Source organism: Phoxinus phoxinus, assembly GCF_949152265.1.
Source record: "Phoxinus phoxinus genome assembly, chromosome: 10".
Lineage (NCBI taxonomy): Eukaryota > Metazoa > Chordata > Actinopteri > Cypriniformes > Leuciscidae > Phoxinus > Phoxinus phoxinus.
Window position 1 is genome coordinate 31,258,571 of NC_136885.1, and position 13,492 is coordinate 31,272,062.

Here is a 13,492-nt window from a genome sequence, read left to right on the forward strand (position 1 = left end):
GTGAGGCGCGTCTGCTCATAGATCAAGACAAGTCATGTTCATGTGTCATGTGACGAGAGTAAGGCACGACGACTGACAGGACGATGGCGGAGGCAAAGGCGCTTTTGTTAATAAAAGTTGCATTTCTTTGTCTAATATAAGTGAGTTTGTCATTGTTTTATTGTTGTTGTGTTTTCATCAAAAAGCAATAATGAACCACAAAGCATTCGTTGTAAAGTAAGGGGATTTTTTTTCTAAGGCCCCATGCCAGGGGATGCTGCAGCCCGTTCAGCACCCCTACTTCCCGCGGTACTGCATGTACGTTCCTGGAAGAAAACTCAAGACTGCAATCGAGGCGTTTCAGGGAGTTCAGAAACAGTGACACTGATATAGAGATGAACTCCCTTTAGACTGGAGTGACTTCATGCTTTGTAACTTTGCAGACCTTTTACATGCTCAAACAGCAACAATACACACTAAAGAAAATGTAAAAGAGCATAATAGGTCCTCTTTAACTTTCACAAAACAAATCCTCCTTCAGCCAGGCTGTTTATCGAAATATACCTGCAAAAACAGGTTGTTCAAAATGATTGTCACAACCATGAGAACCTTAAAGGGTTAGCTCACCCAAAAAATTTAATTCTGTCATTAATTACCTTCATGCCGTTCCAAACCCATAAGACTTTTGTTCATCTTCAGAACATGAGTGAAAATCTTTTTGATTAAATCTGAGAGCTTTCTGTCCCTCCATTGACTGTCTCCGTCCATCTTTGACACTTCAAAAAGGTCATAAAGAGATGGTAAAACTAATCCAATGAATTGAGCGGTTTAGTCCAAAATTTTCTGAAGAGACTTGATCGCTTTATATGATGAACAGATTTAATTTAGGTTTCTTTGCCATTCAATCTGTTCATCATAAACCGATCATGTCTCTTCAGAAAATTTTGGACTAAACCGCTTAATTCATATGGATTAGTTTTACCATCTTTTTATGACCTTTTTGAAGTGTCAAAGTGTAACTTGCGTAGCTTTCAATGGAGGAACAGAAATATCTTTATTTGTGTTCTGAAGATGAACGAAAGTCTTACGGGTTTGGAACAACATGAGGGCAAGTAAATGATGACAGAATTGTAATTTTTGCGTGAACTAACCCATCAACATACAGGCACCCCCCTCATGAATTACATTTACATTCATTCCAGTGATTCAAAGCAGAATTTATTTTTCAGCATCATTACTCCAGTCTTCAGTCACATGATCCTTCATAAATCATTCGCTGCTCAAGAATTTTTTTTATTATTATCAATGTTGAAAATAGCTGTGCTGTCTAATATTCTTATGGAAACCATGATGCGTTTTATTTTATCAATTTTGATCAATTTAATAAATCCTTGCTGAATAAAAGTATTAAGCCTTCTTAAAAAGTAGTTTTAACAGTAGTGTATGTTCCCTTTAGCTTTATTGCCTTGAACAAACATATGCTGGCATAAAGTCACTTCATATATTTCTTGCACCTAAATCATTTCATGTTCTTTCCCTATGAAGTCTTTAGTTATTGTCATAAGCAGTTTCTTTCATGGTGGAGAGCGCCGTTGAACAGAGCAGCGCTGGGCAGCTCCTCCAGCTCACCGGGACTTCTTGTCAGGACAGAGCTGGATGTGACAGGCTATTTCCATGGCAGAAAAGATTTCAGCTGGCTTACTGTCAAGCGGAGAGCCCAGCGCGCAGTAGCGAGTGTGTTGCACAGCCCAGCGGTGGGGCTACGGCTCAGAGCAGCGGCGCAGTACTGTGTTTACCCTGTTTGTTCGAGTCACTTCATGGCCTGCTGTCATGTTAAAGGAATAGATCACCTTAAAATGAAAAATCTGTCATTATCTACTATTACTAATTATCTTTTGTCGAATCATAGCGACTACTTAGTTTTGTAGTCTTTTGGGGTGCTTGTTGGATCAGAATTAATTTTTTGTTATATCTCTTATGCTCACACAATGGCTGCACTTATTTGATAAAAAATACAGTAAAATTTTATTAGAATTTAAAATAACTTTTCTATTTTAATATATTTCAAAAAATTATTTATTCCTGTGATGGTAAAGCAGAATTTTCAGCATCATTACTCCAGTCTTCAGTGTCACATGATCCTTCAGAAATCATTCTAGTGCTGATTTGATGCTTAAGAAACATTACTTATTGTCAATGCTGAAAATGCTGCTTAACACTTTTATGGAAACCGTAATAAATTTTTTACGATTCTTTGATGGAAGTATTTGAAATAATTTTGACATTTTAAATGTCTTTTGTGCATCCTTGCTGAACAACAACAACAAAAATTGCTAAAAAAAAGTTATTTTGAACAGAGGTGTATGTTCCCTTTAGCTTTATTGTCTTGGATAAACATATTGTGCCTTGTGTTAAATTAAATCAGTTTAAGGTTCAGTGTTCAATAGACATTATTTTTTTCCAATTTCAGAAGATGTTTTTCCAATAGCTCAAACAAATGAAAGAAAAAAAAAAGTCCATTTGTCTATGCATCAATTCTAGCAAACATAAGGCTACTTAAGTCCAGAGATCTGGTTTGTGAGGGCATTTCTCTGTTGTTCTCGAGTGCTTGGAGGAAATCTGACAAATGTGTGTTTGAGTCTGGACAGAAGCGTCCTGAGCTGGGCCAGCATCCCTCTGATGCCGCCACCATCTGTCAAGGCTGTTTCTGATTGGCTGGAGGTTTCGAGGGTAGGGACTCATGCAATGAGAGGACACAGGGGCAGAATATCGACTCTGAGCTGTTTTTGGAGCAAAAGTGTGGGAGACACGTCTAGCTGTAAGTTTTATAGAAGAACAGGGATGAAGTAAAAAAGTCAAAGGCCAAAGTAATGGCTTTAATGCTCTTGCCTTGGCTGACAGGGCCAGAGCTGAACCTGATGAAACCTTAGAGCTGTACAGGGCTATCGATATCAAAGTCTGCACATGAGTTATACATTTACAGTCTGAGGAGAAAGACACCCTGGTGTCTGTATGGTACATTGCTGTCTAAAAATGTAGAAGCTCATATGTATTGTGGTGTTTATGTTTGAAAGCTGTGTTTTATGAGGAGCCACAGACCAAAGGTACCACGCATCTTACTGTAGGTACATATTGTGTCTGTTGGGTTTTTTCTTGCAGTTTTTGGCTGGGCGTCTATGACAGCCCATTGAACCATATGGTAAAAAGTTGCCAAATTTGGCACACTGATTGGGAAGGGTATGCATTTCATTTTGACCAACTGGTTTAACTCTGATGTTAGTGTTGGCCCACCAACCGTCCATTTACTGACTGATATAATGCTTACAAAAAGCTAGTGGGCTGATAAGTGGTAAATTATGTGCGGTTTTTTTTGTGCTAAGCACTCGTGTTGCTTCATGAAATTGAGGTTTAACTACTTGGGTCACATGGATTACTTTTATGTCTTTACTACCTTTCTGGGGCTTGAAAGTGGTAGTTGCGTAGACCGTCAATGGAGGGACCGAAAGCTCTCAGATTTCATTAAAAAGATCTTTATTTATTTTTTGAAGATGAACAAAAGTCTCACAAGTTTGGAATGACATAAGGGCAGGCAATTAATTAAAGAAATTTCATTTTTTGGTGAACTAACCCTTTAATGGTTTCCATGGGGGTCGGAACCATTGTATATGGGTGGGACAAGACCCACCCACTTTTTAAGACAAATGATATTGGACCCACTCACTTTTACATTCAGCGCATATGTCTGTTCGCTTTTCAGAGCGCCGTTTGTCAAATCCATTCCACTTGAGGAATGCCCTAATGAATTAAACTCCATTTCCGCTGAAATCGCTACATTATATTTCTCAACGAGCCGTAACTGACGAAAATAACCGCCCGTTGTACCCTTCCAGTCAAATATTGCGTTGCAAACATCAATAACAGCTTTAAGTTGTCAATGCTGGCAAATGACCATGGTATCAGCGGGATAATCCATGGATAGCTGTGCATTTAATGCACGACGTGGAGGCAAAGAACAGGCCGACGTGAAGCCGAGTTTAGTTTACTTGTTTAATTAAAAGGCACCAGAATACATGAAATGGCATTTACTCCAGTAAAAATTTTCCGGTGGAGGACCCACCCACTTTTCTTTTGCTTCCGACGCCCATGATGGTTTTAGACATACAGAAATTCTCATTACGAATTACATGCTACTTCAGTAGGGGTGGGAATCTTTAGGCACCTCACGATCCGATCCAGTTCCGTTTCTGGGAGTCACGATCCGATTCCAAAACTATTCTATTTTTTTCTCCCACCCCTATTATTCAGGGGTTTTTCTATAAAACTGTTCATGGAGAGTGTTGCACCATCTTTTGAAATACTTTTTTGCTGTGCCTGTCAATTATTGTGAAACAATTCATTTCAGATTTATCTGGCCTTAAATAGCACATAAAATTAAAAATGCATTGTGGTTGGTTGGTTGCTGCACTAGTCGTTGTATGATGATCCCTCACTGTCTAAGTGGGTGTTTTTTTAGACCTAATAAGCTTCAAAGTGGACTAGTCTTTATGCCACAAGTCAAAGGACTGTCTATGTAAGACTACACTAAGGTTACTTTAGCAGTTCTAGCGCCACCTATTGGTTTGAAAATCACTCCTCAGAACGCAGGAAATCTTGAAGTGGTGCTCACGGCAGAGCCAAATGATATAATGGGTGGAGCTTTAACTAGTCCTGCTCCTAATTAGGGTTAGGGTGTGGCTAGACCATAAAACCCCACCCCTAACATTCATAGAGGAGGAGCTGGATGTTAAGCTCCACCCATTGGCTCTGCAGTGAGCATCGTCTTGAAATTTTTGGCCTAAAGTCGTGACTAAGATGAATTTCTTTCCGGTTTTGGTGCTTTCTTTAGTTCTGTGCAGCGGTTGTGCTACAAACTATTGGATTGTTGTGTTTTTCCAGGAATGTGGCTACAAGTCAACCCACCTAAGAAGACTTCTTCAATGCAGTCAATGCCACTGCTGTGCTGAATTGTTAGGGATTTTAACACCTAGTCCTATTAAGCAAATTGAAGTATGATAATTCATCGATATTCATCTTTAGTTCAGCCATATAGCCGATCCACCATTTTACATGTTTTTTTCTACAGTAATGCATAAATTATTTTTTGCCATGACAATTGAATGCCAACATTATTTATGTTGTTATCGTAATTTAGCAAAGCTTTTGCTATACCAGATTTAAACTTACAGTACATTTATCCATTTTTGAAGGCACTTTTATTCAAAGCGACTTGTGCTGCATTCGAGGTATAGATTAATTGAATTTAGTGGATGACTTTGCAGATGAATGTTTGGTAACAGCACCACATACTGGTCACATGTTGTATGTTCCGGTTAAATATAGACTTTGAACTAATTGGAATAAAAGTATAGTTCTGTCTTGCATTTTTATTATTAACATGCAGTCCCTTACCTGTTCTCCTCTCCCAGATGCGAGGTATGCTGTCCCCCCCTCCTTCCGACAACAGCCCTCCTTCGCTGCTGCTCCCTCCTACGAGCAACCCGACTGGAATCCTCGTCTGTGTGTGATCAGTGGAAATCAGCTCTACATGTTGGACCAGGAGGAGGTACTGGCAGCCCAATCACATGTAATCATGCACTTCCTCTAACACTTCCTTTCCAGCCTGTTCCTTTACTGAGTTTGTGTGCCGGCTGGTAATTTAACCGCCAGTTCACATGAGGATCTTTATTTGAGACTTGCCATGGCTCAAAACACTTCAACGTTCTGTTTCTATATTCTTTAGTCGACTTGCATGTACTGTCTGGGAGTGATGTAAGTGCAACTTGCATTAAGTGTGGTGAGTCATTATTATCAGTTTGTTAATTATCAGTAGTCTGATTAAATCAATATTTGAAGAAGATAATACCTTTTTTTTTCTAAATATTTTTCAATGGCAAGTTACAAAATGATAAGTCACACACAAGTACACATATACAAAAGTACACACACACACACACACACACACACACACACACACACACACACACGCACACTCACACATATATAAATATATATATAATATATTTTTTATTTATACATGTATCATGTTATAATATAAGTACAATATACCGTATTGTGTCATAATATAATAGTGTGTAAAAATATATATATTATATAGTATTTATATTGTTGTAATAAACCCAATAAATATATATTATATGTTGAATTGAAAATGAATTATTATTGTTGTAATATATCTGATAAATAATCTATTGCAATACAGTATAAATACAGTATACAGTATCATGTTATAATATAATAGTGTATGTTAATATAATGTTGTGATATACCTGATAAATAATACATTATATATAATATTATTATGATAGCATTATTCTATAATATTATTATATATATACATTTTAGTTATTAATTAAAAGTCTTTATAAATATTTAAAAATAGATATTTCCATTTTTTTTTAGCAAATTGCTAACAAACAGTGATTACATGCAATTAATAAAAACTGCATTTAAAAATTTGAAAACAGAAATACAGTGGTTTCTTATTCAAATGATCACTGGTGGAGGGGTTCAGATGCAATTAGCTTGTTTTAGTTAATAAAAACAATATAAATATATATTAGGTTGTCTATTCTGGTTGACTGTTATTATGTTATCTGTTATTAGGACGCGAATTTCGGACTTAGTGTGCAAGGACCTTTAGAGTCTAGTTGAGCGTACCTTGAGGAAGTCAGCCTGTGCAGTGCCTGTGGATCTAATGGACACACTGGCTGAACTGTAAAGCAGGCAGTGATGTGGATCAAGTCTCTAGTGGAGGAGAGCGCTGAGAGGCTCATTAATCAGAGGCACCGTCCTGACTAATTGCAGCCGTTTTGTTGCATGTCCCGATAAGGCCACACTTTGAATAGATGTGAATCAGTCGTGACAGGCTAATGGCTGTCACCTCTGTGAAGATGAGCACCATGAAATATTCATGGTTGTCACTCATCTGCTGCAGGGGACAGTTGCAGCCCTGTTTGTGTGTGTGAGGGTCTTCATTCAGGTCCTGTAGTGAATGACAATCATCTCCTCCATGAAGACATTTGCACTCTGGGAGTCTGCAGGAGGACATGCTTTCTCTGATTGTTTTCAGGAGGTGTTGATGAGTGAGGCGAGTAACATACTTTCCAATCCATTTATGATGTTACCACTTTTAATTGTTCTAATTTGCTCTTAATTTTAGTACTTAAACGTCAAACTTCAAATTTATTTAAGTTGGTTTCAAAGGCAAAATTTCTATATTTTTATAAAAAAAAAATTAAGTGTCATTTTATTTCAGCATTATTTCAATTAACAAAAAAATATTTTTAATAGTTTCAGTTTTTAGTTTCTCCTCAAGTTCACTCAGATGTCCTATCAGAGTAACTATTTACTTATAATTTATAATTTTTATATATATATATATATATATATATATATATATATATATATATATATATTAGGGCTGTCAAAAGATTAATCGTGATTAATCACATCCAAAATAAAAGTTTGTGTTTACATAATATATGTGTGTATACTGTGTAGAATTATTATGTATAAATACACACACATTCATGTATATATTTAAGGAATAATTGCATTTATATACTGTATATACATTTATATAATTTATATTATATATAAATATTTTATAATATAACCAATTTTTCTTAAATATATACATGATTGTGTGTGTTTTTATATATATAAATATAATTATACACAGTACACACACATATATTATGTAAACACAAACTTTTATTTTGGATGTGATTAATCACGATTAATCTTTTGACAGCCCTAATATATATATATATACACACACACACACACACACACACACACAGTATATACATGTATGTGTATATATATGTGTGTGTGTGTGTGGATAGGACTTTCTTTAAAAAAAAAGAATAAACAAATATATATATATATATATATATATATATATATATATATATATATAATGTTTAATATACATATATTTACTATTAGTGTTACTATTATTTATTATATAAATTATTTGTTACATTATATATTATAATATTAAAAATAATTTATAATAATTTAAAAAACACCTAAAAACCCTAAAAACTACTTCTGGTAATTTTGTTTTTAATAGTGTGCTTATATTTCTTAAAATAAATACCACTTGATATGTATTTAAAGGGGGGGTACAATGGTGTTTCATGTATTCAGAGTTGTTTACAGTGTTAAAGAGATGGATTCTCATGCTAATAATGGCCAAAGTTTGAAAAGTTATTTTGAACGAATAACAGAGAATTTCTGTGCTGAAAATCAAACTTCCGGGTTGCAACACGTTTCGGCTGGTTTTTTTCTATCGTAGATCTAATGACGTAGACCAGAGTGGAACTCCTTATATGAGCATTGCCCTCGGAAAAGCGCGTTCACGCACACGTCGTCGACCAGAGGAGAGAAAGACCGCGCTCATCGACGGGCTACTACTGGAAATCATCATCAGCAGCGCTAAATAGGAATGGTTGATGTCAAGAATGTCTCCAAAAAAGTGTGTTTTGGGATGTGAGGGAAAGTTTACCTTGTTCAGCTTCCCAAAGAACCCAGTGTTACTGCTGGCTCAAGCTGCTCCCGCTTGACTCTATAGCTCCGCCCACGCCCAGAATCAAGGACCTCGGCTTTTTCCGGATAGAATCGGAAAGCTGTATTTTTATTTTATAAATATGATGAAACTAAATACTTTTTGGAGATATGAAGGACGCACTATTACTCTATAGGTACTCAAGATTAACATGAGATTGACTGAAACTAAGTATTTTACCCCCCCTTTAATGCAATGATATTGATACATTATATCAGTAACCGTCTAAATACATTTAAATACGTTTAATTGTCTTATTTACAGCTAATTTGAGTCATCACAAAATCATATTAAAAGAGAATCAAATTCAGAGTAGGTGACAGTAACATGGATGATAGAAATGTAGTGACTTGTTGCTGTGCTCAGAAACCGCCTTTAGAGGGAGTGAGAGAGTGAGGAGTGATTTGCCGCCATGTCATTAGATCCTAATTGATGTTTGGTGACAGTGGCCCACGTCCGACTCCACACCCTCTCTGTGCACCAGCCCTCAGATGAATGGTCCTCGCGCAGATCTGTGCAACCGTGACACTGCGTTACGCAAGTAGACCCAGAGCAAGGCTTCTCTCGCTGTGAGTGGGCGGCAGCCATTCTTGTAGTTGCCCCAGGAATCAGGCTATGGAATCATGCGCTAACCGAATCGCTCTCTGTGGCTGCTCGCATTGTGTTTCATTGTGGTATTCCAAGATGTCACAGTAAATATATTCATTAGTATGGACACAGTCAACAGAGAGGCTTTGATCGCAGCTGACGGTGTGACAGAACATGACAAGTCTTTGAGAAGAGCCGTTAGCATTGTGGGAGTCTGTTTGAACTGGAGGAAAAGATTATGTAATGGATTCCTGGGATGTCACGTGAACATATGACAGAGCTCATGAAATGGGTTGACAAGCAGAATGTTCTTTACCATAGAGTGCAACAGTAGCGGTCTAGTTTTTCAACATCCTTTCTGGAAGTATTTCTCCCATTAATTTCCCCTAAACAAAGGGATTTTAATAAAGTCTTTGTTAATTCATGCCATTAACCAAACCAACCTGCTGCAGAGGGCGGGGTTTCAAGAGCTCGTGTGTTAGCAGCTGCGATTACCTCACGCAGACACACTAAAATGACAGAAACTGTTCTGCTTTAAATGTTAAAAGGGAGTCAGACAAAGATGGAGAGAAGTGAAATCATACTTAACCACCCCTTTAAAAGAATAGGGAGAATTAATAAATTATGAATAATTTACTGCCATTTTCTGATAATTAAATAATCATGTAATCAGTAAAAAGTAACTAGTCTGATTATAAATTCTGATTTTAAACAGTAATATAATCTTATTACAAGTATTTAACTTTTGGAATCTGATGACGTAATCCAGGTTACAAATAATCAGTTACTGATTTTTTATGTATACTGTATATATGTGTGTGTGTGTGTTGCAGAAAGACTTTTTAAAAATAATTTGAAATAATGCAGAAGCATATATCATCAATTAACAAGCCCATTGCTCACAGTAGGTCTGTCTTTAAATGTTTATAAGTTATTGTTAAAAATCTATTCCCATAATGAGTAAATTAATGGGATTCCTTATCTAATATAGCCAATATGTTTTAGTTGCTATTTCTAGTCAGAGGCAGAAAAAGGAAAGTTCTAGCTTATAAATGTTAGTCTCAACGCAAATGCTAATTTTAACCTCTTTTAACGGTTGAATAGAAGTGACTTGAATGCACTAACAAAGGTCTAAAGATGTCTCTTTTGTTATTTCATTTAGCGCTATTAAAAAATGTAAAAAGCAATGTAGAGCTGCAACAAGACAGGTTTTGTTAACAGATCGGACAGTTTTTGCTGCCATTTTGTTGTAGGTGGAGAATTAATTTCCATATATTTGTGGTGAGAAAACTGTGCATCAATCTATCCATATCTTTCAACTGCCACATCTGACTGATTGCAACTGTATTTTCTATCCATAATTCAATGATCGCACAGTAAAAATGAAACAGGAGATAATATATCTCTGGTACGACGTTCTCAGGATCAGGATACAAACAAGTGAAAATCATCCTGTGTCATTTATTACCAGAGCAGCTGGAACCTGACAGTGATGTGATGTTGATAGAAGCAGACAGATCTCATCCTTCTTCTCTTTACCTTTGCTGTTCTGCTGTGATACCGCGGCGTTCACGGGGCAGATCCGGGGTGGAACGGGATGCCAGCGAAGTCAGTTGAGGTTCGGGGTCAGTCGGGCTGCCGGCAGGGTGCTGTCAGGTTGGGCTGTGATCTATTAGCGCACCATTAGGACAGAACGGGCTGCACACCTGCTGCTCTCCTCCCTCACCTGCCCCATCACACAGCTGGGCTGGTTTAGACTGCGCTGACATATGGCAGACCCCCCTATAGCGCAGCATGGATGCGTTTGCCAAGCCTGAGCTCAGTCCAGATTTAGGTGGGATACACACAGAAAGTGTTCTTGGGTTCAATACAGCTAGATGTTAAACAACAGGACACAGATGTCTCAAAGCTGAACTACTGTATTCTAAAGGTGAAATTAGTGTCACCAACACATAATCAATCTTTTCCTTCTAACACGCCCCTGATCTGCTATTGGTTATATATATATATATAATACAATGAAGTCTGGATCAGAGTTTTAATATATTCAAGAAATGGCTACCAAATTGGAATAACAAAAACTGTTGCCACTGAAAAGAAAATCTGCTTTTCTCTAATTTAATAAAATATAGGGCATCCTTTATCCAAGGGAAATTATTTTTAATGATAACTTATAAACCATTAAAGACAGCACCACTGTGAGCTCTGAGGTTGTTAAGCCATCACATGCTGCATTATTTCACCTTATTTTTTTTATTTTTTTAAATAAGCATGTTTAGCAGTGGAATTCCTGATGAAAAATTACAGTACATTACCCATGATTCTGCAGCAAAATCTCCACCAATCAGAGAATCAAAATGAGAAAATGGCACTAAGGCCCTGATTACCCCTGGTATTAGGAAGCATTTTCATCAATCCGATCACAAGTGAATGATGCTAAATACAGGTCTAAAACGTTTCGCGCTTGTCCACTTTCGACCACTTCCAGAGGTAGTCAAAAATGCATTCGACTGGATTGTAGACGCTCATGAGGTCGAATGCATTCGAACAGCCTCGAAAGACGCCTTCTCTCTGGCGACTGACTTAATGCGTAAACATTACGGGAAGCGTGCTAGCCAGACGCGATTTAAAGCTTGTCGGCTGAAGACCCAAGTTTGGTTTGAAGATGAAAAACATACCAAGCACAATGTTCTCTCACCATTCCTGATTTCTAACACACACTCACAGCGTTTGCCGTGACCTTGCGGCTATCAGAGCATAACCGTTTTATCTCCTTTCGCATTTATATATATACGTTTATTTCATCCATTAGATCAAAAGAGAGTTTGTATCGTTGTGATTCACCATGTACGTAGCTGGTCTGTTTGGTTAATGTCTTGTAACTCTATAATGAAGACTTCCGGAAGACTAAAAATACTTCTGGAACGAAGGCTGTTGAAAAAGTGGGCGGGCACTGTTGCGCTCTATGTCCAGTGATGGCTCGTCTGTTGGGCAGCTAATTGTCGATCAGTGGCGGGTCCATCTCCACCTGGTCTCTGACTCTCTGTGTTTTGTTCACAGTTACTCTCTGTGTTGTGTGCCAGATAACATTGAACTAGGTAATTGCTGCCAAGCCAACACAGTCGCCCAGCTGAAGTCACAAGTAGAGTCCCACAAGTCCTGATACACATACATTGTAGATGTTGGTTTCAGTTTCTTGAAATTAGCATGATTGTGACAGACCAAGCCTAAATTAAATCTGTTCATCATATAAAGCGATTGTGTCTCTTCAGAAAATTTGGACTAAACCCTTCAATTCACATGGATTAGTTTTACGATCTCTTTATGAACTTTTTTAAGTGTCAGTTGCGTAGCTGTCAATGGAGGGACAGAAAGCTCTCAGATTTCATCAATAAGATCTTCCTTTGTGTTCCAAAGAATCTTACGGGTTTGGAACAACAGGGTAATTAATGACAGAATCTTCATTTTTGGGTGAACTGTCCCTTTAATGGCGTGCACTGAGTTTATCCTTAAAAATAAATCTGCACTGCCTGCATAGTAGATAATTGTTCACATAAAAGGGCAGGTACGTTAATAAACAGCGATCTTGCATGCTTTCTAGTTAGTCATGAAGGATTTATTGCATGTTGTGCATCTTTTATGAGGCAATCCTTCCTGTAATTTCGTTGCAGCTGGCTATAGAGCCGTTTTAAAAGACATACAAATAAAACATAATATTTAGTTTGCTTTGCCCTAACTGAAATCACCCTCATGGTTATAGCATAATGTAGACATCCTTCATTTTTGAAACTATAAAGACAAACCGCACGAATGCACCGTCAGGCAGTGTGCGCACACCATTATCTTACAGTCAGCTGTGTCAATCCCTTCAGACGTCCTAAATTTGCATTTTTCTCTGTGTGTGAAAAGCTGAGCTGTGCATAAAAATGGAAAGAGTGTCCCATAATGCAGCTGGGTCCGAGTGACAAGGCCACCCCTGAAACATTTTAGCTGTTTCCCATAGGGCTCGGTGTCTGATCCTCTCTTGCCCCACTCATTTATCACACCAGACTGTAGGTAATCGCCTCCTTCACAGCCTTGCTCTCGATATCCCGATCGTATGTCCCTCCGGATAGTGCCGGCGAACACAGGAGAGGCGCTCACGCCGCTAAACAACCCCTGTGCAATTTGAAGGCAAACTTGCTCTGAGATGTTGTCCTCCGTGTGCTTGCGGACCCCGAGCTCACGGAGATGAGTGAGCTCTCCCTATTAAGAAGAATTCCCGTGAGATGCAGCCCCATACCGAGGCTTAAA

At 37.7% G+C, this 13,492-nt stretch overlaps 1 protein-coding gene across 1 annotated transcript in view; it reads left to right on the top strand.

The window, feature by feature from the left end:
• The window catches only part of syngap1b (synaptic Ras GTPase activating protein 1b), a 127,305-nt gene that overhangs the window by 34,660 nt on the left and 79,153 nt on the right, over positions 1-13,492 (top strand). The window contains 1 exon segment of the mRNA XM_079625633.1: positions 5,445-5,581. Within this exon segment, the coding sequence (XP_079481759.1) occupies positions 5,445-5,581 (137 nt within the window).